At 39.4% G+C, this 24,609-nt stretch overlaps 1 protein-coding gene across 1 annotated transcript in view; it reads left to right on the top strand.

Moving 5' to 3' along the window:
- LOC142053695 (uncharacterized) overlaps positions 1–24,609 on the top strand; it is a 119,808-nt gene that overhangs the window by 46,256 nt on the left and 48,943 nt on the right. Inside the window, exons 9-10 of the mRNA XM_075085711.1 lie at positions 17,926–18,144; positions 19,984–20,236. Of these exons, the coding sequence (XP_074941812.1) occupies positions 17,926–18,144; positions 19,984–20,236 (472 nt within the window). The remainder of the gene's footprint in view (positions 1–17,925; positions 18,145–19,983; positions 20,237–24,609) is intronic.

A 24,609-nucleotide genomic window follows, 5' to 3' on the forward strand; every position in this document is an offset into this window, starting at 1 on the left:
GAAAGCAATCATTGAACACTGACATTTTAAGTATGACAATAATGGAAGCAATTGTCATTCACTCAGTTAAGATATTTCTATTTCTTGCAAGAACCAATTACAATACAGTGCTCCTGCCTTTTAACTGGAAAATAGCCTCCTTTTGTTTTCAGCTGAGTATATTTTGTAGAGATTTTCATTGTTCATAACTGTGGAGGGTTGCTGTTCAAGCACCACCTGCTACTTTCCCTTAGCCATTCTTAAGTTAACAGCCCTAATTTTAGGGAAATGATATTCCCCCCCCCCGCCGAAAACAACAGCTCTTTAACAAAGTGGCTCAGTTCAGAAAGCTTGTCACTTGGTTGCATGCTCACCGTGGTGTACCCCATGGTACCCTCCATGGTCCCTCTCTTCTGGTCATTCTGACAAAGGTGGGTCATGGGCTGGTCCCCTACCCTGCCTGTCCTCCTGAGTTTCCTTGATGGAAACCTGGGTACATGGGGTGAAAGTGAAGGGGATGACACTTGAGATCACTTGGCAATGAGATCACTCAGTGAAAAGATCAGGGACTGCGTCTGAGGACCATGATGTTGGTGTTTACCCCTGAAAGCACTTTCCCAGTAGTTTGGCTGTGGCTCTGTGCGTCATCGCCATATTTTCCTCTAAAGCCAAGGCTCCCCAGCCAGGCTGCATGCACATCCCCCGTGCAGCGTCGTCTTCTCAGCCTTTGTGTGGCGCATTGGGACATTTGACTCAGGTATTCACAAGTGAGGCGATCTGGCAAGAGTGCCTCACACAGCACCTGGACTGTGCAAATGAAGAGCTGGTTACTGGTTCTGATGAGAGGGACTGTTGCAACAAAGCATTTTTATTTTTTCAGCACCAAAATCTGAATATTTTATCAAGAAAAAGAATCCCGCAGAAAGGCAGTTTTCTGGCAACCACTACTCGTCAGAAGTTTCAGTTCCCTTTCACACAACAGACTCAATGGAAAATTTTATGGCTAGCTCTAGTGCAGACTCTTTCAGAGGTGTTGAGCACCCACTGTGCCCATTAATTTAAATAAGCCCATAATGTGGTTTACATTTAATAAAGTTGCAGCCTCCACATGAACCAGGTTTACTGAGTGTTGCCTTCTTTCCTGCTGGGTCTGAGTCTGCTGGTCTGGGTAGTGTAAGAGTCTTGGACTCAGAGCACGCCTTTGCCCCTTGCGTTCATTAGAAATCTCCAAGAAAAGACTACAGAGAGTGTGTTTTCACCCAGTAGAGATGACTTTTATTCAGGGATAAGCTTGCACACAAGTCAAGTGGAAAATGAATAGGTTTGTACTTGGAAGAGCCCTTCTGTTGGTGGCCCTACTACTAACTTATCAGAGTTGTACTCTGATAATTCTGATAAATAATAGCAATGTATTGCTTTAGTACTTACACAGCACTAGAAAGATAGCTTACTATTAATTTTAAAATCTCCAGATATAGTGGTAGAATAAAAAACATCAACTGCATATTAAGAAAATAAGCAAAATGAAAAGAGATCAGTTACTTCACCAGTGTAAATTAGCTTGCAAGTCTGGTGGCTTCAGCAGGATGGTTAAGTCAGCTGAAAAAATGAAGCTCAGTGCACTTTTTACGAAAGAAAGTACATGCTGTTTAGAGAAAGGAAGTGTGAAAAGCAATGTATGTGTGATTGTGTGCTGATTGCTCGTATTTACAATAAGAGAGCCCAAGTAGCTGTAGCTCACAGCAAACATTCTTCATCTTTGGAATTCTGAATTTAAATAGACTGGTGGTGGATGCTTTTGTAACCAAGCCTAGTCTCGTAGGCTGGCTGCATATGTTTCCAACATTGTGTCATCCAACCCAGTTCATAATAAATCTAACCAGTTTATTGTTCAAGACTGCACCAAGCCCTTGCCTACAATTGAGTCCTAGGTTATTTGTTACTAAGGAGGAAAAGACGATTTGTGGGAAAAACATTCTGAAGTCCAGTGCAGACAACTGGCCAGGGTTTTCAGTACTTTAACTAGTTAAATGGATCCACAATCACCTTTTAGCTGGTTGACTGGTGTGGCAAGAACTTGGTTTTACCTTTTGGTGGCATCCTGGGGGGTGATGTGCTCAGTGCAGAGTTCTCCCCTTCTCTTTCTTTCGCAGGACTTGCCAAGCATTCCCCAGTCCTCCCACACAGCCTCTGTCTGTGCTCTGGCCAAGTCAGAGTGCAGTCTCTCAGCATAAGGATAGTCTGCAAATTGCTTGGATCGTGCAGTGGAAGATGTATTTTCAGTTTGCACTTCTCCTTCTCGCTATGAGTACGATCTCAGTGTTCTTCACGGTCTGCCACAGTGCTTGCCAGAGTGGCGCTGGAATGGGTGAGACACCAGTATCTTACAATCTGTCTCAAACTACCCACCGAAATGAAGGAAACATATGACCACATCAGAAACAAGGATGTGTGGTATTATTGAAGGGTTGGTTGTGGTTTGTTTTTTTGTTGTTGTTGGTTTTTTTTTTTTTGAAAAAACAATTTTCACTGGAAAACAAAGATTTTTAAAAAATGAAATAGTGGGAAAGAGCTGGTGATAATGCTTCTTCCAGCTCAGGAAAGTGTAATTGGAACAAAATTCAGAGATTCTTGAAATATTCTATCATGATATTTTGAAAATAATATATGTTTAAGTGACTTTTGTTTCAGATGTTTTAATGTATACAGAAGGGTTCATCTAAAGTCAAAATAATCTAAAGCACTTTAAATGATTAAAACCGGTCCTTTCATTAACCAAATTATCAGTACACGAACATTTTTGTTTTTAACATTTTCATCCCAATTTGGGATCAGAATTTTCTTTTGAAAATCTTCACATGAAGGGAAAGCTATTTCTTATCCATCTTTATTCTGCAATTAAAAACTTCTAAGAGACCTTCATGTATTTGTTAAAGTGAGGTCCCATGCAGCATGAAATAAGTTATACTAGTTCCCTTTGCCTGCCTTGGTAGTTAACTTGTGTAACTCCCACATCTCAGCAACACGGAATAGGATTTGCATGAAAGAAGAACAAATCAACAGTAAGGACAGTTCCCCAACCTGCTACTGGCTTACTTTATCTTAGAGAATATTGTTGTTGTCTGTGCCTCAGCATCCTTATTGTATTCTTATTATGATGTGTATTGTGGGAAAAAAATTATAGCTACAGACCTTCACGCTCGTTCTGCTTTCTGTGGGTGGCTTTTAGAGGTTTCCATTCTTGCTTACAAACTGCCTTTCTGCCATTTCTCTGCCTGTTCTCTTCTATTTTCCCTCCTTCTTTCATTTTCTGTCAAAATCGATGGAGTTCAGGCCAATTACAGCTGTGGTATTCCCTGAATTTTTAGTACTGATTGGTTGGGGTGTTCAAAAAGTATCAGATAATCAAAAGACATTCACAGAGAAATGTCACTAAATTTTACATTAGTTTCTCATCCAGCTTCACAGAACCTGGCTTTTCCCAGATTCTCTCTTTTGGGCCTGGGTGGAAGCTGAAGACTTTCAACATTTGTTCAAGATGTCTGGACCTTTGACAGCCCATGTGGCAAATCCAGATGCATCCACTGGGCTGTACAGACTTGCTCTACAGCACGTTAGAAGGGACTTCTTTGTGCCTGAGATGTTAGAACTATTGTGTGTGGACGAATAGCCTTCAAATGCACAAGAAATCTGGTGCTTTCTAGATGCCTTGGAATTGTTGCACACATGCAGCTTTATGGACAGTATTTCTGTAGTACTTCCTTGACTACTGGTCTGAGCATGCTTATGCTCTGCAGCACATGCGGATCTGTTTCTTATGGGAAAGTCCAGAGGTATGAATACCCTAAGCAGAACGGCTGAGATTATTGAATATAAAATGAAATATATCTTGATTTTTTTTAACAAAATCCTAGAGATCTGACATACTATTATGCAGTGATTTTAATTTTGCACAAAGAGCTGTATTTTCCAGTATGGCTCTGCATTAGGAGATTTATTGTTATGATCTGTTAGGGGCTAATTTCCAAACCACACTGCTTAATCTACATATGAAAAACCAGCCCCAAACAAATCACATTGTAGGCAGGATTTTTTCAGCTTCTGGAGTTATGGCTTAAAGAATCTGCCAGTGTAAAGTTCTCAAATGCTGTTTAGCGCCAGGAATCCCATGGCATTTTGTGCCAGACTACAAACTGCAGATGCAATATGTGACCCATCTGCTTTCTCTGTGTTTTCTTTTCTTCCTAACTTCATGTAGGATAGAAATAACAACTGATTAAATATCAGGGCCAACTATAAAGATTCATTAAATAAGCTTAGATGAGCCTATATACACAGTATAACCATCTTGATCAAAGGATTTGCTGTCAGGCAAAGAGTTGACTAACAGGCAGATTATTGGAAACAGCTTTTTTCCAGCCTGGATTGGGTGATAATAACGTGAAAAGAATGGAAGCCTTAAAAGGAATGGTCTTTCACTGGCTATGTTGGAGAAAGTATGAAAGACTATCGCAAGGTAGAAGAGGCAGTCTCTTCTGGAGGAGAGATCATTGCTAAGGAAAGCAGAGGTAGAGAAGATCCTGATGTGCTGAAAGGAGCTCTGACCTCAGTCAAAGGAGTGCTCAAGAGCAGTGCAGACTTGTAGAAAGGATGACACATTTAGGCTTTTTTAAGCTTGTGTTTTTACCACCATATGCCCCAGGAAAGATGCATCATTAACACAGAGCAGTCCCAAAGCTGGAGTACTTCAGCCTGGGAGGTTAGACCTGACCTGGAGAGAGGCTAAGGCAGCTGGGCTAATGCATCTCATTTTTCTAGAATTCTAATGCCATTTCCCAGAAAGTACGCTGAGAGAGACCAAAGGAAAAAAATGTTATTTCTTTCTCCTAGCAAAGCGACACAAGATCACCGAGAGAAAGAAATAACGTCAGGGGTAATTTGAGAATTGACACATCAAGGCTTAAAGGCTATATTAAAAGAACTATTAGACATGTCAATTAATTTTTCTTTGCCTCATTAATGAGCATCTTAGCTATGCATCTTCTGTTTGAAGCAGGCAGCAGTCATTTTTCCAGGTTTCTTCATGCTATGACAAGTCACAGCCCTCCCGAGACGTACATGAGACAGGGTATAATACAGTATGATTATTGTTCCTAATTTCATGAATGACTCTTAACTTTTGAATTGAAGGGAAATTTAATATTTATTTTGAATGTTAAATGATGTCTCTGAAAAAAAGAAACCTATGCAATTCAACATTTTTCAAAGCACTAGCTTGTTCCATAATTTTAATTTGATTCTCTTGCAGTAACTGAGTTTATCCACTAACTCCAGTCTCAGAGTCCAATCAAAGCCCCAAAAGAAGGAAAGGGGAAAAAAAAAAAGAAACCACTCATGCCCCAAAACCAAAACCAGAGCACACTCTTCCTTTTGCTATGGGAACTATGAAGTTGCTGATGACCTTCATTAAATGCCTCAGCCAACTTCTGACATGCTCAGCAATGAGTCTCATGACCCACAAACAGAAAGCCAATCTAAATCATGGAGTGGTTGTATTTGGCTTTTGTGTCTAGAAATCTGCTGCTGGAATTTGCTGAATGCCTCTAAAAATGTAGCAGAAGGTTCACTGACAAAAGGCATTGTCTTTGTAAATTTTACCTTCAAACCTTGAGCCCAGCAAGCAAAAACTATTTAATAAGCAGACAAAAGAACCTTCCAACCAAACCAAAAACCTAAACCACCAAAACTTTCTCCCTTTCTTTTTTGTAATGATTTGAAGGCTTTAAGCTGAAAGAATAACATCGAATATGACCTGTGAACCAATTTGCCTTCAGGTTAAAACAGCAGCAAAATAAAAAAATAACACAGTGTGTTAACACAATTTTAAGGTTACAGTACTAAAATATCACCAACACGAAACTAGGAGATGCGAAAACTAAAGTTTTAACATCAGTGTAAGTTCTGATGCATTGTGGATCATGTAAGTTTTAGGTTGATCCCTAAGGAAATAAAGATTATTAAACCTGCATATTAGGCAAGAAAAAGGGGCTATAAAATACCTAGAGCCTGAGAGCATTATTGTCTGAACTGAGGCAGAGGTTTTCAAAGTAGTGTGTGTCCTGTAACCACAGCGCTCTTTCTAGTTGCATTTCAGCAGCTGAATTCCTTCAGTATCTTTGGAAAACACCCTGCCTGACTTCTTGAGGTTTTTGCATCCATACACTGCTACCAAACTTATGGGAACCCATGGGAAGGTGAGCAGGCTACTTAACTAAATTGAATTAATACTGTGAAAGCTCATCTGATTATTAGGCTTTGCAATTAAATAAAAAGCTCTAGATAGGAAGGAAGGACAGACCAGTAAGTATCCCACTGCACCAGGCGCTGTTGGAGTGAAAAGGAGCACCAGACCCAGTAGTGTTGTTAGCTCATCACACTGAGTTTTGATAAGGGAAAGTTATTCCAGGTGGGGAAGGTATGACTGCTTTGTAGGTGCTTCTATTTGAATGAGTTAACAGCTGTGTTGAGTCAAAGGAGCACAGTCTACTGAAAGCCAGGGAAACCTTGTCTGAATACAGACCAGTTGTGGAAGACCCCCTTGGTCTAAGATAATGGGATTTTGTCCTCTAGGATTGTGTTGATGTAGATAGAAAGGCATAAAATTAATAAGTGTTAAGGCTGATTGGCAAACTGAACCACCCCCCATCCCCCCAACAATCTCGGCTTTCAGCAGAATAAGGGAACCCTAAAGCACCTCTATGGTGCCACTTGAAGGTTATTTAAGTGTTTCTTACCTTCTTACCGGTGAACCTGGCTCTTTGAAAAACGGCAGTTGTATCTTTCAGGTATTCAGAATTCTTGATGAGAAATCTAAAGCTTCCAAGAAAAAGCAGAGTTCTGTCTTCATAAAAAGACTGTAAAAAAATATTTTCTGAGAGCTTTTACAAGAAATTCTCAACAAGCTGTATTGCTTACGAATAAACTTGCAGACAAATATACACAGGAGAAAAACAAAAGCCCAAACAAACAGAGAAGTTATTTGCATGTTCAATACCTGCCAACTATAATTTATCAGAACCAGCAAAATAACAAGGCTTTTGTTCTGCTCAAATACATGGTTCTTCTGCTTTGGAAGTTTTACTCTAATGGCTCCTGAACATAAGGGTTTGTTTCTTAGCCAGGTTTTTTAGGAAGGCAAGGTGTATGCAGTAAGGCTGTCTGTCACTCTACTTTTAGTAACTTCTGAACCTGCTGGCCAATTTTAGCAGGAGGGGTAGAGTAGCAGGGAAATCCCTCAGTTATTGCCCCTGTGGAGAGAAACACTGAGGTGCGACCCTATACAAAGTCAGTTCCCCTATTCCTGGAAATCCTTATTGTAGGGGTATAGTCTCATGACCAAGTCTCTTTTAGACAGTAATTTTTTCGAAATTATGCATGTGGTGGGTAAGTAGTGTAATACTTTGTATTTGAACTGAAGGAACAAGTTTATTGCCATCTTGAAAAGTATGTGCCCCTTTTTCACTCTGAAGCAAAACTTTCTTTTGGTTAGGGGTGTCAAGTCCAAAATATTCCGCTGCCATTGAAATTTTTTTAAAAAATAAATGTTTCTCTCTGTATTTTTCAATCTGATGAAATTACAGTTACATACAAGCCATACCAAAAGCTGTCTGAAACTGCAAAGATTCATGTTGATTAGCTATGTATTTTACAAGTCAATTTTTATTTTTAAAGGAGTGCACCTTTTCTACATCCTCTCTTTCTGCTCTCTCAGTAGCCAAAGCTTACTGTGAGGGTGCCGATGTCTTAGGCTAGCACACTACATAGACAGGTGAGACAACACAGGAATCATAGATGCCCAAGTGAATTAGTTTTTTGCAGGGACTTGTTTGTAGGCAGAGTCGTTCTTTTTGTACCCCAAAATCCTACCCCTCTGCTTCTCATTATTCTCTGATACTGTTTTTTCTCATGGTGACGCTGTTTTGTGTTTTGGCCCATACTGGAGGCCATTTAGTCACACCTGGGATAGCAGTTTTGAATGTGTCTGAGAGGAAATGCCTCCGAAGAAAAACACAGACCCAGAGCACATTTTTAACTAGAGCACACAGAAATCACAAAATTAGTTTATTATATTACGCTTTCAGTAGCGCAAAGCACCATTTCTACCAGGAAAAGGATGTCCCCTGTCTCATTTGAGCTTTTTTTCTTTTTTTTTTTTTTCACTGTTAGAGCTATGTATTACCATGACGCTGTGCAGTAATTAGCAGGAAGTTTCAGGATTTCTTAGCATCAGGCAGAAAGGTTTGCATCTCATAGAAAATGTCCCCTTTGGGAAGGAAATTTCAGATGAAGAACATTTCCCCGGATCAATAGATGACACCAACAGAAAAGGAGGCCTGCATTTGTCTTGCCATGTCTTACATGCAGCTATGGGCAATAGAGGAAAGTATGTTAGCTGGAGATTGTCTCTGATAAGGGGATATCCCTCAAACTCCCGGTGCAGCTAGCAGTCACACATTGATTTTTGAGAAACAAGCTGTGGCAATTTTTTAATTTCTGCTTTATACCGTGGAACCAGAGGAATAAAACCATATCTTCATGTTGAAAGAAAATTTGTGAAATTTCATTTGAAAGGCAGCCAGGCAGCCTGTTATAACACTACTTGAACACCTTAAATACAGCTAGTATCCATTATGTCATATAGTATAAAAAGCAGGAAGGAAAGCACTGTACAAGAAATTACATGGTTTTTTCTCTTTCTTTCTTTCTTTCTTTCTCTCTTTCTCTCTCTATTTTTTTAAAGGCGGGAGACCTGATTTCTGTAAACAACCCCCTAAAGGTACTCCCCTACCAATAGTAGTCCACTGTAAAATAGATAAGGTTCTCATTATGTATCCTCCATGTCTTGATCATAATTTCTATCATGGTTGACATTCTGGTCCAGTTATATCAGGTACATTCTGTGTAAGTCCTTTAGAAGACCGGGATAAAGCCCTGCTGAATGTAGGATCATTTTGCCTTGGGGAGAGAGTTAGTCAAAGTGCACATAGTTCAAGGTGGATTTCTAGTCAGATTCTGCAGTACTGGGACATTCTAAAAGAAATATTTTTGAATCGAACATAGCTCAGAAGGAATTAAATTAGTTCTTTAATGCTTGGGTTTTCTCCAGAGCCATCAACACAAATTACTTTCTAAAATAGGCAGCTAAATATAATAATGCAGCATTAAACTGAAAAGAAAAAGTTAATACTGTTATTATGTGATGCATTTTGTTTCACGAAATTGTATGGATAATTTCCACCATAATTTCAGTGGTGTTTATAAAGATCTTTTAAAAAGATTTCAGTTTAACATTTCCAATAGCTGTGTTTTTTCATAAGGTAATTGAATTTAAGACACCTGTACAGTATCTAAGTTTTTACATCTCGATAACTGTGTAATGATATTTTAAATATAATAGTATCCTGGAGTACTCTGTATATGCACCTATCATTTTCCCTTCTTTTTTTTTTCCTAAGGCTCTTAAAGATTTAATTAAGCTGGCCTAACATAGATATTTTTTCTTTCAGAAAACAGGTTTTATTAAAAAAAAAAAGTGTTTTAAAGTGCAGTGTTATAGCATCAGGCATCTGCTCAAACTTGAGGTTGCTCTCTTTCGTCAAAACCTTGAGGAGGAGTTCTTCCAAAATGGCTCATTATAGCTACATTTGGACAAAGTATGCCTCGTAAATGCTCGAAATATTTCAGGCAATTTTCTGTCTGCGAGATTTGTTTTTCAGTGTATTACATTTTCATTGCACTTTTCTGAATTGCCTTATCTGGTTGTGTTTAAATCTGCAAGGATTTATTTTTAACTGCATTCTAATTAGCATTACCCAGGTTACATCATACTTCACTCTTTTCACAGAAAGCTATTCCTGTGTCAAACTTTTCTGTGCATGGACATGTTGGTGCACAAAATAATATTAACTACAAGAAGCTAACTGATATAAAGAAAAAAAATTAATTCCCAACGTCATAATTGCTTTAAATACATGTCCCGTTGTTTTCCCAGACTCCCTCTGTTTTGCCTGCTTAGTTCTTCCTTGTAAAATTTGCTATGAAAAAGGAAAGGTCATTTTTGTCAGGTCAGTACAGAAGCTTCTAGAGGTCTGACTGGAACAAAACTAATGGTTTTTTTTAGAAGCATTTTTATGTACGAGCTACAGCCATAGATTCACTGGTCTTTTCTTTCATTTTTATACACGTTTATTCCTATGGTGCATGAGTATTATAAATCTGCACATGAAGCGAAAGGTATGTTCAGTTTAACAATCGACGTCCTAACTCCAGCACCTGCACACATGTACAATTTAACTGTGGCAAGGGAAACAGTGCAAGCATGCAGGCATTCAATTTCTGTTTCAGCCTGTTGCTGTGAAAAACAGATACAACTGAAGAAGTCAAGGGGCTTTGACTTGTGGCTTGTCTGTGTTTGTATTAGATGAAGTTTCATCGCTGTGCAGCCAGCCATAAAAAGGTCTTTCTGAAATGTAGCACCATCCTGGGCAATGCGTCTCCTGCCTGCTCTGCCCACAGCAGCCCTGAATATGGTGGTTCTCACTGAAGGAAGGTGGCTGTTTGACTCTAGCTCTACAGACCCATGCTCCTAGAGTGATGCTGCTGCTAATTAAGTCCAGGATGGAAAAGATCAAAGCTGTGCCTTTTTTTGCCTTTTTTCTTTCTTTCTTTCTTTCTTCTTTTTTTTTTTTTTAATTTCTTTTTTTCAATTATTTCTTTTTTTTTTTTCCACACCAGAAGGCTGTTTTTTATTTTGAAGCTTCATTGCATTTTGCTACAATGTTCGCTGGAAACCTCACCTGTTTGCTTGGTAGAGTTTCGGCTGGTACTAGATCGCCATTTTAACTTGGCAACTTCAGAGTCTTGTTTCCCAATGGCCTGCCAGCTAAATTGGTGTGTTACAGATGAATGCACAGCTCACAGATGGTGTTTGAGTGTTTAGTGGCTCTCAGAATTAGATATGTATTTGGTCAGGAGGAAGATTACATTTTTCCTCCAGACAGAGCAAATGTCCTTGGGGATGTTTTCTGTGTCAAGGTAGAAACCATTCCACACATCAGGTACAGGGGACTCTTCTTAGCTTAAGCAGGAGTGCTACCTACAGATATAGGTATTTCTTTTCTCCTGGGTAGGGTAGGGTGTTGCTATTAACATAAATGTAAAGATTTTTATCTTGATTCTCCTGAACCTCTATAGATGTTTTAGCCCTAATATCTATCCTCCTCTAGTTATTCTTTTCTTTTTAACTGAGGTGAGCTTAAAGGTGTATTTATGAGTCTGGTTGTCCTGTATGGTTCTTCTCCAGGTCCTAAACTCTTTGTTTTATTGCTCATGCACAAGGTTGAGCATTCATGCTTCCTTAATGGTAGAAGAACTTTACAGAGAGTGCTGTGTTTTTGAGATCTATACCTCTCGCGTCCTCCCCTATATGGGTTGTGACTTTTTCTCATTCGTTCATTGTCTTCTTATTTACTTAAAGCAGTCAGAGGGAGAGGAGTAGGGGAGGAGTTACATGCTTTCCTTTGCTTCTTGACTGGCCTAGTCATGTCATGAGGATGAATAACAGAGACTGTCTGCTGCCTTTGTTCCTTTCTAGAATGAAATACAAAACAGAGCTTCTTAAAAGTTCTGAAAGCTGCACTCAAGTTTCCTCGTTTCATGTTTGTTCCCATCCAGAGCTGGAACCAGACAGACTGGAATATTTTAACAAAGTCTGTTCTTGTAAGATTTCCAGACTCTTTTGCCAAGCCAACAGGCTCATGAAAACGCAGTTAAGCATGAAATAGGCAAAGTTTTAGTTGCCTACCTAAACTGCAGCCGTGACGATAATAATTTGTTTTTTGTCATTTTTGCTTTGTCATTGTCAGATGCTGCTCAAAGTTGAAATGTGCAAAGCTCTGCCAGCTCTGTACAAGGAACCACACTGTCTTCCAGCGCTATTGCCACTCTGCTTAAATTTTGTGATTCCTCCTTCCTCTTATGCTCCTTTCCCCAGCTTGGTCTTCTGAATTTCTCAGATAATTCCCTCAGGAAGTTCTTATTTAGTTAAAGGCAGAAGATGGGATCCCCTGCCAGCCTTACACTGTTGAGTAAAGGGACTGATAAGGGCAGGAATCTGCTGTTGTTTGCCAATTTTCAGTTGCCGTAAGGTCTTTCATGGTGAGAGCTAAGTGTCCACCATTTTGGGGCTAGCACAGATGTATCCAGAGGAATATCACTTCCTTCCCTTCCTCTTTAACAAACAGGTCTTGGTCCACTGACCCACAGTGTCCATCTCGCAGTATGGAATAGCATAGTGGTCCCCGCAAGGCAGCAGCTTTGCCAGCATATATCCCTGTGAGCTTTTTGGCATGAGTGGGTTGTGGGAAAACTTCAACTGATGTGTTTGTTCTGGCTCCTGGCTATGCACATGATGCAAACACACCTGGGCTGTTGCTGATCCAGAGCTTGCTGCCCGCTGGCCATCTCCCTGAGAGCTGGCACAGCCTGGACCTTGGAAGGAACTCGGCCACTGTTGCCCTCCTCCTCCCCAGCTTGGTGGGGCAAAGTGGGTGTTGCCAGGTGCACTCACATACCTGTGTCATGTTCTTTGCAGCAACCCAAAACAATTACTGCAGTTGTTGGCTGACTATTTTTCCTGCTTTGAAAGGATGTTTAAATTCCTAAAGCCTTCCTTCAGAGTTTTTAGATTTTGTATGCTTTTGCCAGTTCCTTTTTTCCACCACAGGTGCACCTGAAAAATAAACCTGTCATGATTTCCAGCCTTTCTTCTCTAGCATGATTTTGGATTTTTTAGCAAGCCGTAGAACAAATTCTCCCCTGAGCATGCTTATGTTAAGGAATTACCTAATGTACCCTGAGGTCTTTTGCCACCTCTCATACAGCAGATAGCCTCTCTAACTCTTCGTAGTATCTGCTTTCTTGACGCTTGCAAACTGAAGAATATGAAGGATAAGTGCGTCTAGAAAGAGATGAGAAAAAGTGGTGTCTTCACCCTTAGCAAATGTTCTCCCTGGTTATATTCACTTTGCATACAAATAAACAAAAAAGTAATATTTTATTAGGAATCCAGTGGATAGAATAATGGACTGTAACTCAGCAGAGCTCAGTTCACAGCTCTGCTGTTGGCTTATTGGGCAAAATCATTTGTATCATCACCATAGAGCCTGCGATAAAGACTATCTCTTTGTAATGCAATATGAGATCTATAAAGGAAAAATATTATGTAGAAGGAATAACAGTAAAATCCTTCCAATGATAATAAAATTATATGCTTTATATATATGTTTACAGTGTGGATGGTGGAATGAACCAGATTCCATTCTGCCCATGCTTCATCAGCAGTGCTGCTAACTGGTTTCCATTTTGAGGGCTACATGTATTAGTGTATTATTTTTAGCTGCTCCTTCAGGTACAGGTGTGTTTTTCCACTGAAAGTGATAGCATTTCATTATAGTGACACGGGGCAGCATTTCCTGCATCTCTGTTACCGTTGATAAGCCATAAAGGACTTTATAGCTAAGTTTAAATACTTACCATTTATGGCGATGATGGGGAGGAGTCTTTTTTATTCGTGAACTGAGTAAATACGTTGCACAGATTCTTGGGCTGTGAGGACTGTGATTCCCTGAATGTAATTTGCGTAAAGTCATTCACGTCTGCATTTGCTATTTAAATCTTTTCTGGCTGTATGGGTAACATAAAACATTTATTTTTGCCTTATTTTATGCAAAGTAAATAATAGATACATTAAAGACTACATCCTGAATATCTCAGCTGGTATACACCAGTGTTGCTGTGGAACAAGCAGGGTTGTATCGACTGAGAATCTACCTCCATCATCAGCTGTAAGTGCTAGTCTTGGAGTGCATTATACAAATGTTCGTCATAGTTTGTCAGCAGCAAAGCTGTCACCCAACAGTACACACTGCCTTCTATCAGCCATTACTTTTCTGTCATCATCATCAAGTGTAGCTTAAGAGAATCTGTGCATCGTTTCTTTCCTTCTGAACAATTTCCATTGAAATAATTGACCTGCTTTTATGGTAATTCGGTCTCTGCTATTTGTTACTGCAGCATTTTGCAAAGAAAAATGCAAAACTAATGCCCTAGAACAGAAACATTCAGCCAAATTACTTACCAGTAATCCAAGGAATCATGGATAAATCCATTGCTCAAGTGGCTTTTCATTTGGAGCTTTATATAGTTTTCACCCAAGGGTTGAGATTTGGGTTTTTTGTGGGTGGAGGGGTTGATTTGTTTTTGAAAGGTAATACTCATGCTCTCTGCCCTAGAGCAACTTTATATAAATCTCTTCTGAAAACTGTATCTGCCAGCACTGTCACTCCACCCACGAGCTTTCACTAGTAACACCAGCTAAAAATATTTAAAGGGGCTGTTTCCACTTGTTTCATGCATTTCATTTTGTGTTTCTGCCTCCTCCTTTCTTAATTCTTCAAAAAAGTCAGTAAGAGATGTCATTTAAGCCCAGTGTTTTGAAGTGACAACCAGTAAACAACCTTATACCTTGATTAATGAGTACTCAGGAATAGTTTGCTGTAACTTACAAGCAGGAAGTTGGGGCCCACTGAATTTATTTTAAAGTAAATGAAGAGATTCCAGTTGTGGGTTGGGACCTTCACTGAGTCACTGGATATGCTATGTTTTCCACCAATTTCTACCACTGGCTGAGGATGTTCAAGTCAACGTGTTACATAGTCACAGGGAATTACAAGCTAGCACAGAAGTGACACTCAGAATCTGGACTGTCTGACAAGTTAAACAGTAAGGAGGAGTTTAATTTCCATTTAAAAGCTGGAAACATTGGTCAAGGTGTGTGATGAAAATCATGAAGTGTTTTTTTTTATAGGAAAAATGGTTCTTCAAAAATCAAAATGACTGTTGTTTGCTTTTACCTAATGGATATATTTTTAATTATTTCTTTGACTTCCAGCAAGCTTGGCTTTCTGTGGAGTTTCTGGGCTGCTCTTACTTTTTTCAGGGGAAAGATGCACCAAAGTAAAGAGATCACAGATGTTGCTCTGCTGGTTTAACTGGGGTCATTGCCGGTGGAAGGTGTCTAGGGTTTGGTAACAGCGAATGTGCTCTGAATTTCTTTACTTTGGAAATTTGTGTGGGTGGATTCCTGTGGCTGAGGGAGCCAGTGTCTCAGCAGGCACGACAACGCACATATGTCCATTCTGTTCTTTTTCATCTTCATGTCCTAAAAGAGTGTGACTTTCTTGACGGCTCATAGGTGGGAGGCATTAGCTCTATTTTGATCTCTTGAAAGTGGAAGTAGACTGGAGAGCAATGCAGTGATGAAGGCACAAGTTGAATATTTTCGTTGCCGCCTAAACCTTAGCGAAGCTCGATGGCTCCATTTCATATTGTGCACTCATGGTTCTTACACAAGCAGCTTCCACACAATGAGTTACAGAGCTGGAGTAAGTGTAGTCGTGAAACACCTGTGAAAGTGCTGATCGCATCGCCAGAATCCTGCCTCCATAAGGAATAAGTTACTTCCCCTTCTTAACCCAGTATTTTGGTCACTAATGTTACTCAGTGTTTCTGGTGCTCCAGAGCAGCTGTGAATGAAAGAGGACTCGGTATTTTCAGCACTCTGAGCTCTGTGCCTTCCTTTTCAATCTGTGTGTTGTGTTGGAGGGAGGATTTTTGTCCTGAAACATTTTACAGGTGGCGTATTGAACATTTCACTCTGGTGTTGCTTATTCAGAGGTAGCTTCATTTAGTAAACTGAGCCCAAATAACCTAGTTGTAAACGACTCTTACATAAAATCTCAATCCAGGTTTTCATAGAAAATACTTGGTTACTGGTGCTCTCAGCACAGAGGCGAAGATTGGCAGTTATCCCTATAAGATGTAGAATCCTGACATGGGTGAGGCTGGGTGGGACATCTATGTAATTTTGCTTGTTTGATGAAGGATGAGAAGAGTATTATGAGCTAAGATAGTATTTTTTCTTTTTTTTTTTTTCTTTTTTTTTCTTTTTTTTTCTTTTTTTTTTTTCACAGACGACAAACTATTTGGTTTAACTAAAATCACTGTGTGGCTAATCTTGCCCTATTAACTCTCCTCAAGGAGTGAATACCTTAAGAGTAGACTTTGATGGAAATTATTAAGGATGACAAAAATTGCTTTATATAAAAGGAAATGTAGTACAATCTGTAGTTCAGAACATCCAGAATGCCATGGTTTTTGTAATATAATACCGCAGTCAATTATATTTCTTATTTTACATTTTTCTTTGTCTCTTTCTCACACCAGCCTAGACTATGATTTCATAATGTTAATGAAATGTGTTGTGATGTTCCTGTAGGCTGCTGTGAGTAAATAATTACAATATGAGGAAGGTGATTCATGATGTGGCCCTAAGTCTGTTAAGTAGGACTTTGTGACTGATTAAGATATAAGCAAAGTGGACTGCAGTCTCTCAAAAAGCCCTTCAAACCCCCTGACAGATCAACCCATAGTTGCTGCAAAGATCACCTGTCTCAGCCCAACAGATACTCTCTAAAGAGTTTTGGTGATTTGTACCCGAGTTCTTCTCAGTCACCCAAAAACTGTCTTTTGTGGTGTGTCTCTGACAACTTCCCCTCCTCTTCTTCAACCAACCAGGTAACTAAAGCTTGAGCCTTCTCACAAGAAAAGGGGCTGACTAACAGCATGCCTTCTACACACACATCCTGCTCAACATTGAGGGACAGGAGTAATGTGATGCCAAGGCTGATCCCAAAATCCAGACTTATGGCTGGCAAGTTGGGATTTTTATTTCTCCCGCTCATTCAAACATAGACCAAATGCAGAATTGTTTTAAGGTTCTCCATTTGCAGTTCTCTTTGTGACTCCTGGAGAAAGAAACGTACACAGCTATTTAAGAAATTCATATATGTCAGCAGGAACATGCTTTAAGAGAGTATGAAATACAGTGCAAGTATCGCTGTCGCTTCTTCTCCAGTCATATGTTACACTTTAAAAAGTCAGCATGTTTTCTTCCACAAAAAAAAGCTTTATATTTCTGAACTTTCAGAAGCCTTAATCAATATAAATAACAATTTGTGCATGATGACATCATACTTAGTCCTAGAGTTGTGCATCTCAGCTGCTTAGTTATGTAAATCAGTGGAAAGAAGCATAGCAGTTAGAAGTTTCAAAAGGTCAAAGAAACTACTGTCTTTTCAGCTTTGAATCACCTGAGAGACTCCGGTTTCTTGGAAACATGATGCCAAGGCTGCATCTCTGCATCTAATTTCTTTTTATTTTTTTCCCTCCTTTGAAGCAGTATTGTAATTAGCTTAAAGGGCAAATCACACCACGCTCAGTAGCAGAATGCTGTACAGTGCAAGTTCCTTTCTATATTCTCTTTCACTTGAAACTAGTTTAAAGAGAAATTTTAGCCCACATGATATACTGAAATATTTTACTGAATATCTTTTACCCAAATGCCAAAAAGCTGTTTTCATTTTTCAAAAAAATGAATACTTTTTCAGGACAAATATGACAAGTTCTTTTACCATTTTCTCAGAAAGAAAATAAGTGATAAAGTGTTCCTCAGAGAGCAATTTGTGAGAAAATTAAAATCCAAATGATAGCAAAATACCTTAAAAACCTTTGTTTTAAATGTGATTTGTTGTTTTTGTTATTAAAATAGCAGCATGATTTCTGGGAGGAAGCCACCTATCATCTAGACTGCAATGGAAAAAAACTCTTCCTTTTTTTCATGTCAGATGCCTTGGTCAATCAAAAGTTATGAGCAGAGTATGTGCCACATTTATCTGTATAGCAGGACACTACAGTCTTTTAGGGACTGCTATTTCTTGTGTGTTTTCATGAATGACACTCTGTTGTTTTATTTCCATACATTTCCAGCTGCCGTTCTCCTGCCGAAGTGAAACTGTCCAGGCGGGTTTTCGAGCATTTCCATTTTGCAGTACACGCAGCCTTCTCAGAACTGGGAGCCACACGCTGGCGCTCCAGGGACTTCTGGCTGCTCATGCTGCTGGTAGTTTTGCTTTGGTTCGTGAGACTTTACCTGCATTATTTGAGCCAGTGGCTCTTCCTTCAGATGATCTCCATTCCGGTTACAAAGTAAGTCCTGTTGCCTTCTTTCTCTGTCAGAATATTTCCACAAATAGTTGGATTCAAAGCAGTTCCTTCACACTATGAAAAGAACTGATGACTAAGACTCGTGCTAAGGGCTCTGCATGCAAGCTCTGATAGGAGCCTCTGCACAGACTAGGAGAACAAGGAAGACATCCAGACTGCAGATGATCTGACATGTAAATGTGACCCTAACAGAAAGGTGAAAGTGTTAATCATGTAAATTTTCAACCCAGAACAGGATGTGTCCATTTGTGCATCTTGTGTCATGCCTGCCTCTCCCCCTCTGAGATACCCAGCAGGTTATGTGTCTTCCACAAGAATCATTTCTCATTTTGGATCAAGTATTTCAAAATGCCTAAGAAGTGCACAAAAATGAAGAAGCATTTAAATCATATCTGATGTTACCAAAGTGATCTATGAGTAAAATACTTTGAAGAATTTAACTTTGATATATCAGTTTTACTGTGAGGACTGCAATGGGTTGACATATTTTAACTATATGATACATTGACTTTAGCTCATGAATCAGAGCGCTCTAGAGAGTTCCAGGAAAATCGTTACTTGTCATTACCTGACATTAAAAAAAAAAAAGATGGAGAACAAGTCCACAAGGTGATATATACCTGGTTCTCCATGTGTTGCTGTGGGGTAGAAAATGGGTTTACAGAGCAAATAAGATCAGTCATGCTTAGGGAAGGAAAGATTTCTTCTGTAGGAATGTTGGTTTTTTTTTTCTTTTCTTCACTTTAAAGCATGATGCAAACCCGAATCAGTCAGTAGGAGCCAGTAACATAGAACTCTGTGACCTGTGTCTGGTGTGATACTGGGATTATTGGCTAAAATTTGAACAGGGTGCCTGAGCAGACTCTGGACAGCACTGGATGTTGTTAAGGTGCACTTCTAGATCTTAATGCAAAGCCAGCCATCTCTTGCTCCGGCCTTGCACAGACCAGGTGGGCTCAGCCAGCTGGCATTAAAACTTTTGGGAGGCCAAGCATCAAGAGTCTGTGAAAGCAAAGGAAACACAACAGAAGGAAGCAGTGTGTGAGAGAGAGGTGGTCAGGTTCGAAGCCACTAATCACAGCTGTCCCAGGCAGTCAGATAGATAAAGGATAATGTTCTCAAGCCAAGATGCACTGGATCAGCATCCAAATCTGTAGCTGTGTGCCTGCAGAAGAGACTGGGTTAAGTGCTCTCTGGTCCTGCCAAATACAGCGGTAGCACTCATGAGTTGGAACCAAAGTGAGAATCAAACCACTTCACCTTTACTTAGGAGCAAAATTTAAGACACATTGATTTGCTTGAATTTTTTGTCTTAAATTTCAGCATCTGTGTGTAGCTCACGATGCCATGCAGTTCCTTTCTCCTACAATGCCAGCAAATTTACTCATTGTGCGAGATTTTCAAATTCCACCATCCCACGGTGGCAAGAGGAAAACTTCCAGTCACTTTAGGGATACTAAAAGCTATGTCTTCCTTGACACATTTTGCTCTTTATGCAGTGTCCAGAGGTACTGCAGTTTGCAGAGAGGGGTGAGCTCCTGGGGCCTTTGCTAACATCTTCCTGTAGCCCTGCCTGCACAGTCCCAAGGGCCTTGTTGCGCATTCACTGAACCGAGAGTCAGAGGGGATCAAAGGACGTCAAGGCAGGAGGAGGAGAAAGATTTTGCTTTTCTGAGTGGCTTCATACAGTTTTTGATCAGAGGATCGTGACCAGGATAAGGAGGCAGCTTTACAATGCAACATGCTGTATGCGTTATTCTATGATTTTTTAATAGTTTGCCCAGCAGCACAGACGAACCCTCTCCTTTTGCTTATTTACAGATTCCAGCTTTTCCCTCACACTGTTGAACTGTGCTACCAGAACTCCTTGCTCAAGACCAGTGAAGAGTTGGTCATGGTTGTGGTGGGACCCCTAACCTTGAATGCAGGGCTGCTTCTTATGGTCCTGATCAGATGGGGCTGTCAGCAGCTGTTTGACTCATTCCCTTCCTTCTTGTCAAAGTTTATCATAGCTCTGGGACTCTGGACAGTGCTAGACCCCTTGGCAGTGTTCATAGTGGATTCAGTCCTGGGGGTAAGTCACTTAAAATAACTTGGACACGAGACCTTGACGTAGAAGTTTGTTTTATTCAGTGAATCACTGCAAGATATGAAATTCCACCCCTGGCAATGGAACATGAAAGTTAAAAAGAAATTAAGTAATAATGTTATACATTACCTTTTTATTAACAAAATTCCCATCTAATGGAGTCACTGTGTTTCTGCATAAAATTAAGAGCACTGTATAAGCCATATATGGAGATAAGAAAGTAAATCCACCACTGGAATGATTGCATCTGCTTTGAAAAGGATTACTGCAATTTTGGATCTTAATGGGGATGGGTTAATGAGCAGTCCTGATTATTAGTGCTTTAGATTTTTTTAAGCGCTGAAACAGACAAACAGAAAAAATAGCAAAACCAAAAGGAGACATTATTGTGCACTTCCCTGACATGCAATGTAGTTAATATAACTTGCTGGCACACCAAAAAAGACTCATGAGATTGAAAGACAGACATGTTTAAGGAAACAGCTCCACCACACATAAAATTATGAGAGCAAATCTCCCAATTCTGTCTGTGCCTACATATGTGCTGTGTAGCCCATTTGTACTTTGGTGGCCGGGGGCTTTTATCACATCTGAGGTAATGCCCAATCTCCCAGAACACGCGTTTCAGATTTGGCTCTCACTGTGTAGGTGAAACCAGGTCCTTTCAATGGGTGCAGGGTGCTGTGAGCTTTTCTGGGGAACGTGGTATTGCTGTTATTCTGCCCTCGTCTGCTTTTCAAAGATATCTTTGTTGGTGTTGCTTGCTCCAGATCAAGTAGTAATCCACAGTCCGTGTTGTGGATCAGGTTTTCTCAGGTGTCTCTGCTCCTCATCCACTAACCTGTGCTCTGCTTTTAAGAATTCCTGCTAAAAATGTGATTTTTCCACTGTTTACATGCTGTTTCCCATTGCAATGATTTTGAAAATTAAAATTCAGCCATTCAAGAAATTTAATTGGAGCTTGCTTGGGAGGTAATTGTGATATTTTAAACATTTAAGCATGTGGCAACACACTGTAGTTTTCACTTGGACAGCCTGCGCTTTTTTTTTCTTCTTTTTTTTCTTTTTTTAATTTCATGGTGTAAACCATGCACAGAATTGAATTTTAATTGTAATTATTCTGATGATTAATTTTTTTCCTAGGAGAAAATGGGATATTTGCCCAATATTGAGGCTAGAAATATTTAAATATTTAAATATTTAAAAGGCTTTCCCCACTCCAACACTGGTGTATTCATAAAAACTGGAGGAAAGGCTGAGGTCTGCCTTGTCTTTCCCACACTTGCAGTGAGAAAATCATTGCCATTGATTTCAATGGAATTGTGTTCAGTCCTAGTCAGACTGGATTTGTTATCAGTTTCAAATAGGGCTTCTTTGCTTGGTCAGAGGGAAAGGTGAGATATGAATAAAGTAGCCAAAATTTCATTACAGTATTAAAAAAAAGCACACCTCTCTCTGTACTTCATACTGAAAATTTGGCAATTTTACCCGCCAAGGTTATCCTTGGTAGAAACTAATTTGTTCAAATCTTACACAATATACTGTGTGTATCCTTTCCAGAATGAAACTATATCTCTTACATGTGTTTTCATTATTACATTTGTATTTTGTTTTTTCTCCTGGCATTTTTTCAGCAGCTATTTCAGATTTACTTGCCAATCTATTTTATATCAAGCATTTTTAAAATGTTGTGCTGTGGTAATATGAGTTATTTTAGTGCTAGAATGTATTGTAGCATCCTAAACAGCCTTAATACTTATGAAAGATGACAGATAGCCCTGCAGACAAAGGTTTTTCTGTTTACTAACTAATTTGCTTTATTATAAGGGAAGACTAGAGAGCCAGTTCCATGTATGGGGGAGTTTCAACTCATAGTTCAAGATACTCTGTCAAATATATGATTCGAGGCTTGATTTACTATCAGCTTGTAGAAGGATGTTTCAGTAGTAAGAAAGTTTCCTATGGTTTTGAAGAATGCAGTTCAAGCTCCAGTTCTGCCAGAGCTTTCACAGGACCAGTCACTTGGTCTCTCTATAGCTTGTAAAAGGCAGAGTAACACCTCTTTAGCCACATGGATACTTGTCATCTTAAAAAACATTAGAGGCTGCAAAGTGTGCACAAGACCATCACTCTGTGGTGTGATAAGTACCGAAGACAGATATTGACAGATATTATTGAAACAATTTAAAGTGAAGACACCTTTCTTGGATGACGTCTTTGAGGACCACAGAAGGATTGACACATTTTCTTTGTTAGGAAAAATATATAGAAAGATACACTTCCCCCATGCCATTTTTGCCTATCCAGAAAAAACTGCTTGGATGAGAGAAAGAAATTTATTCTTATTTACCATTCAGACTTTTGCCTCTCTGGAGAGATGTCAGGATGTGACTGCTGTGCAGAGGATTTTCCTTGGTAGACAGTCTTCTTGGTGAGAAAGTGGTGGAGTCAGACAGCTTTTTTTTTTTGCTAGAAGAGAGGATAGAGCAGAACCAGGAGATAATGTATTTTAAGTTTTTTGTAAAGAATACAGACAGATCTGAATTAATGACTAGTCTGTATATACCTTTACCATTCTCCAGGGACTTGTAATTTCCATTACAGAAACTTGGCAAGGTTGCAAAGGGTGGAGAGAGAACAGAAATACGCTCCAGAATCTCAGTCCTTGTACAGCTCATCATTGGACTTCTGATTGTCTTTAGTTTGTTATGTATGTCACTGCAAAGGTAGCAAAAAATGGAGAGGAAGTTTTGACTCTTCCTAAGCATTAGTCCAGGCAAGTTTCTTAGGAAGGTGCAAATTTCTTGAAGCCTAAAGGTCACAGACTCCCCTTCTGAGTGATAAATACTGGATTTTTTGGTGGTGTGGTTTCACATCCTTGCAAAATGTGTTGTGATTTAATATGGATATGGTTGTCATTATGTAACTTTAAAAAGAAAAAAGTGAAGAGAGGTATTTATTTTAGCTCTGAGCAGTAGAAGACCCATGATATGTAGCTGAATTCTTCTAAATCGATCCAGCAGAGGGCAATAATATGTCAATACAGTAGCTAGTTCTTAAGAACTAGATATGGGGGGGAAAAAGGAAAATAATAAATTTTTGGGAAATTGTTTTCCATGTTTTACTGGCAGTATAATGAAATATTGAGTGCCAGGAAACCTTCAGGATTCTTTGTGAATCTTTGCAAAAATACACAAACCACCTCAATTAAATTGCTAATTTTGTTTTAGGAATATTAATTCCTTACCAAAATTTAGTATGCTAAAGACTTGTTTCATCTTCAGTAGAATGAAAATAGTTATACTTGTTTATTTGTTTACAGAACAGTTGAACATAAACTCTTAATAGCATAACTTAGTAGGGTATATGACTGTCATGTATCTTTGGAGAAGCTATAAATGATACAACTTACGGTTGCTACTTTGTACAGTTAAGAGGTATCTTTAATTCCACCACAGCAGTGGGAATACAGTACAGATGGACCTCTTCAGAGGTATTGGTCTCCTTGTGTCTCTATTTCTTCTCAGGAAAGAAAGAAATTAAATGATGGCTCTATCATAAAATAATGCTGATGCTTGTTAGTTATTCAGTGTTACAGGCTGTTCTTTGTGGCTTCCCAAACTGGACAGACTGGACACTAGGAGTGGAGGATCAAGGGAATATCTGATTTTCTGACTTAAAACGTTGCAGACAGACTTGATAATGCATGTATATAAATAAAAATATTGCTTCATTCGGGGGAAGTTGTCACTTTTGCACTGAAAAAAGGTCAACCCCTTTGGGCATAAATTAACCCTGTTGGTGTCCCCTGTTGTTCTACTTATAGTTGCTTTCTCCATTTTTCTCACCTCATTGAGCCTCAGTGAAGCTTTGTGAATCCACTACCTTCTTTGACTGAGGCTGTTGTTTGCAAGGCTAGTGGAAAAGCTATCACAGGTGTCAGCTAGCAACACATGCAGATGCCCTGATACTTCCATTTGGCATTTCAGACAACATGATGGTTACTTTTGTTTTCCAGTGGTAGCACCAAGCGGTGACTTGATCTGAAACTGGGAATTGGTGTGCATACGCCCACCAAAGTGCACACGTTCGAAATAATGTGACTTCCTGAGTCTAGTAGGAACCAGCATTTTTCTTCTGAGAAGGACAAGTCATTTTGAGACTGGTCAGTTTGGAATGATGCACTGGCACAAGTATTTTCTGCTCACTCAGCACTCCTAAAATCAGCAGCATAAATCATTCAATATTATGCTCCTGTGGTCACTGAAATAACACAAATTTCAGCCTTCTTCCCCTTCCACTTCTCCGGAAATATGCTAACAAGGCTCACATTAAGTACTTTCACTGTGATATGGGTT

This window comes from Phalacrocorax aristotelis, chromosome 2, assembly GCF_949628215.1.
Source record: "Phalacrocorax aristotelis chromosome 2, bGulAri2.1, whole genome shotgun sequence".
In the NCBI taxonomy this organism is placed as follows: Eukaryota; Metazoa; Chordata; class Aves; order Suliformes; family Phalacrocoracidae; genus Phalacrocorax; species Phalacrocorax aristotelis.